The sequence below is a fragment of the Galeopterus variegatus genome, unplaced genomic scaffold (assembly GCF_000696425.1).
Source record: "Galeopterus variegatus unplaced genomic scaffold, G_variegatus-3.0.2 Scaffold5165, whole genome shotgun sequence".
In the NCBI taxonomy this organism is placed as follows: Eukaryota; Metazoa; Chordata; class Mammalia; order Dermoptera; family Cynocephalidae; genus Galeopterus; species Galeopterus variegatus.
In genome coordinates this window covers 153,836-155,813 of record NW_007731276.1, presented here as the reverse complement: position 1 = coordinate 155,813, position 1,978 = coordinate 153,836, and the positions used below count along the sequence as shown (strand labels likewise).

General features: G+C 34.5%; 1 protein-coding gene across 1 annotated transcript in view; it reads right to left on the bottom strand.

The window, feature by feature from the left end:
* Positions 1–1,978, bottom strand: part of MYO16 (myosin XVI) — a gene marked incomplete at both ends in the record, with an annotated part of 268,499 nt that overhangs the window by 120,584 nt on the left and 145,937 nt on the right. Inside the window, one exon of the mRNA XM_008589028.1 lies at positions 1,578–1,783. Coding sequence (XP_008587250.1) covers positions 1,578–1,783 — 206 coding nt within the window. The remainder of the gene's footprint in view (positions 1–1,577; positions 1,784–1,978) is intronic.

Genomic DNA, 1,978 nt, shown 5'->3' with positions numbered 1-1,978 from the left:
AAAAAATGTTACAAAATTGAACACAGAACTTTAATCATAGTTTAAGTACCATGTTTTTTGTTCTGAACTAAAAATTTCAAATTTAGTGATTTAAGAATTTTTGGCTCATTTATTTTATTTTATGTTTTTGTTCAGCAGCTTCTTCCAGCTAGTGGCTCACACTGAACTAGTCATAAAAATTCTTAAAATCTCTATTTTTAAATGAATGATTTATCAAAGATTTCCATGCTATAGTGGTAGAGTTAGTTTTTAACCATAAATGCTAGATTTTATATTTGAATATTGATAGTAGTTTTACATCAGTATAGTTTAAAAATTTAATCTTATTTGATATTGGATTACCAAATATTTCTGGTTTTCTTTTCGCCCACCCCCATTTTATTTTTTGAATGCCTAAAACATATGTGTGTGTGTGTGTGTGTGTGTGTGTATTTTAATTATTTTCACTGAGATTCATACTATGTTTATTTGAAAGCTGTCTCTGATTCCAAATGGCCTCCTTCCTGGGCTTCTATAACACTTAAGTACATATCTGACCATTAATAGCACTGAATGGCCATTATTTACTTGTCTACTAAACGGGGAAGTTCATCATGCTAAAGAGTGTACAAGCCACAGCAATGTATCTAAACCAAAGGCCTGGTCTAGAATATTGCTTATTAGCAGATATTTGTAAACTAAGTTAATACCCATCAACTAATTTCTTCAAAATGGATTCACTAGCAAGGTTTCTGATTAAGTAAAAATACATATGAACAAATATATAGCCCAAAAGGAGATGCTGCTTATGGGTAAGTGTGAGCGTTCACTGCAAATAGCTGGGATACAGGCACGGTGGGCAAAGGGCTGATAGACACACACAGATAAGGCCACACTACAGGAATTTCTCCTAGTAACCAGTCCAGCATCTTGTGCACAGCTTTAGAGCTGAATTTATCTAAAACAAGGATCAACAAACTTCTTCTCTAAAGGGCCAGATAATAAGTATTTTGCAAATATTTTACTGTCTGGCATACTGTCTCTGTTGCCACTGTAGTGCAAAAGTAGCCAAGACAATATGTAAACAAATATGGGTGACTATGTTCCAATAAATCTTTATTTACAAAAACAGGTGGTGGGCTGGATTTGGCACATGAGTGTAGCTTGCCAACGTGTGACTTAAATATTTTGTTAATAGATATAATAGATACAAAAAATTCTGACACAACATTCTTGTCAACCTGGTGTTGTCAATCTGGAGGAAATAGTCACAGATATATCCTCTTCTTTTAAATAATAAATTTTATGTAAACAATTACATGCAATAATTTTATGAATCTTTAAATTCAAAGAAACCCACACATGTAAGGGAACATGAAAATGGTTTCCAAGGTACTGTCTTCAGTGGAGTTCAAAAACTTTTTACATAAGCTTTGTCAGTGCATTTCTTTGTTTCCCAGAGTATTCTTTTTACTCAAGATAGAAGATTATAAACAATAAAAGAAATGCCCCCACCCGAAAGGAAGATCCCTGCTACATATTGTCAGGATACTACACTGAACATCAGATAAAACAATGATATCAGGAGCAGAATTTACCTTGATAGGAAATCCAAGAAGGAAAGGCGAACTGGGTATCCATATCGGAAGATCTTCACCATCTCCAGGACCCCGATATATTGCAGCTGAGCAGACACATAAAAGTTATCAAACGTATCTGGCAGCTTTGAGTTATTGGGCTTGATGCAATGGATGAAGTGTGGAGTGCACTTCTGAAGCTTTCCAATAATATCTGTCAGCGATTTCTAAGGACAGAAGTAGAACCCAACTGATTCACCAAAAGAGACACTGAGCAAAAAAATAAAGCAGTTTTTAATAAAAATCTTGAAATTGTTATCTTCAATCCATGGCTCTTTTGTTATTAGGCATTCACTCACTCTGTGTGACACTTACATCTGTGTTTGCTTTCTCCTGAAGGTACTCAAGTTGCCAAAAATGGG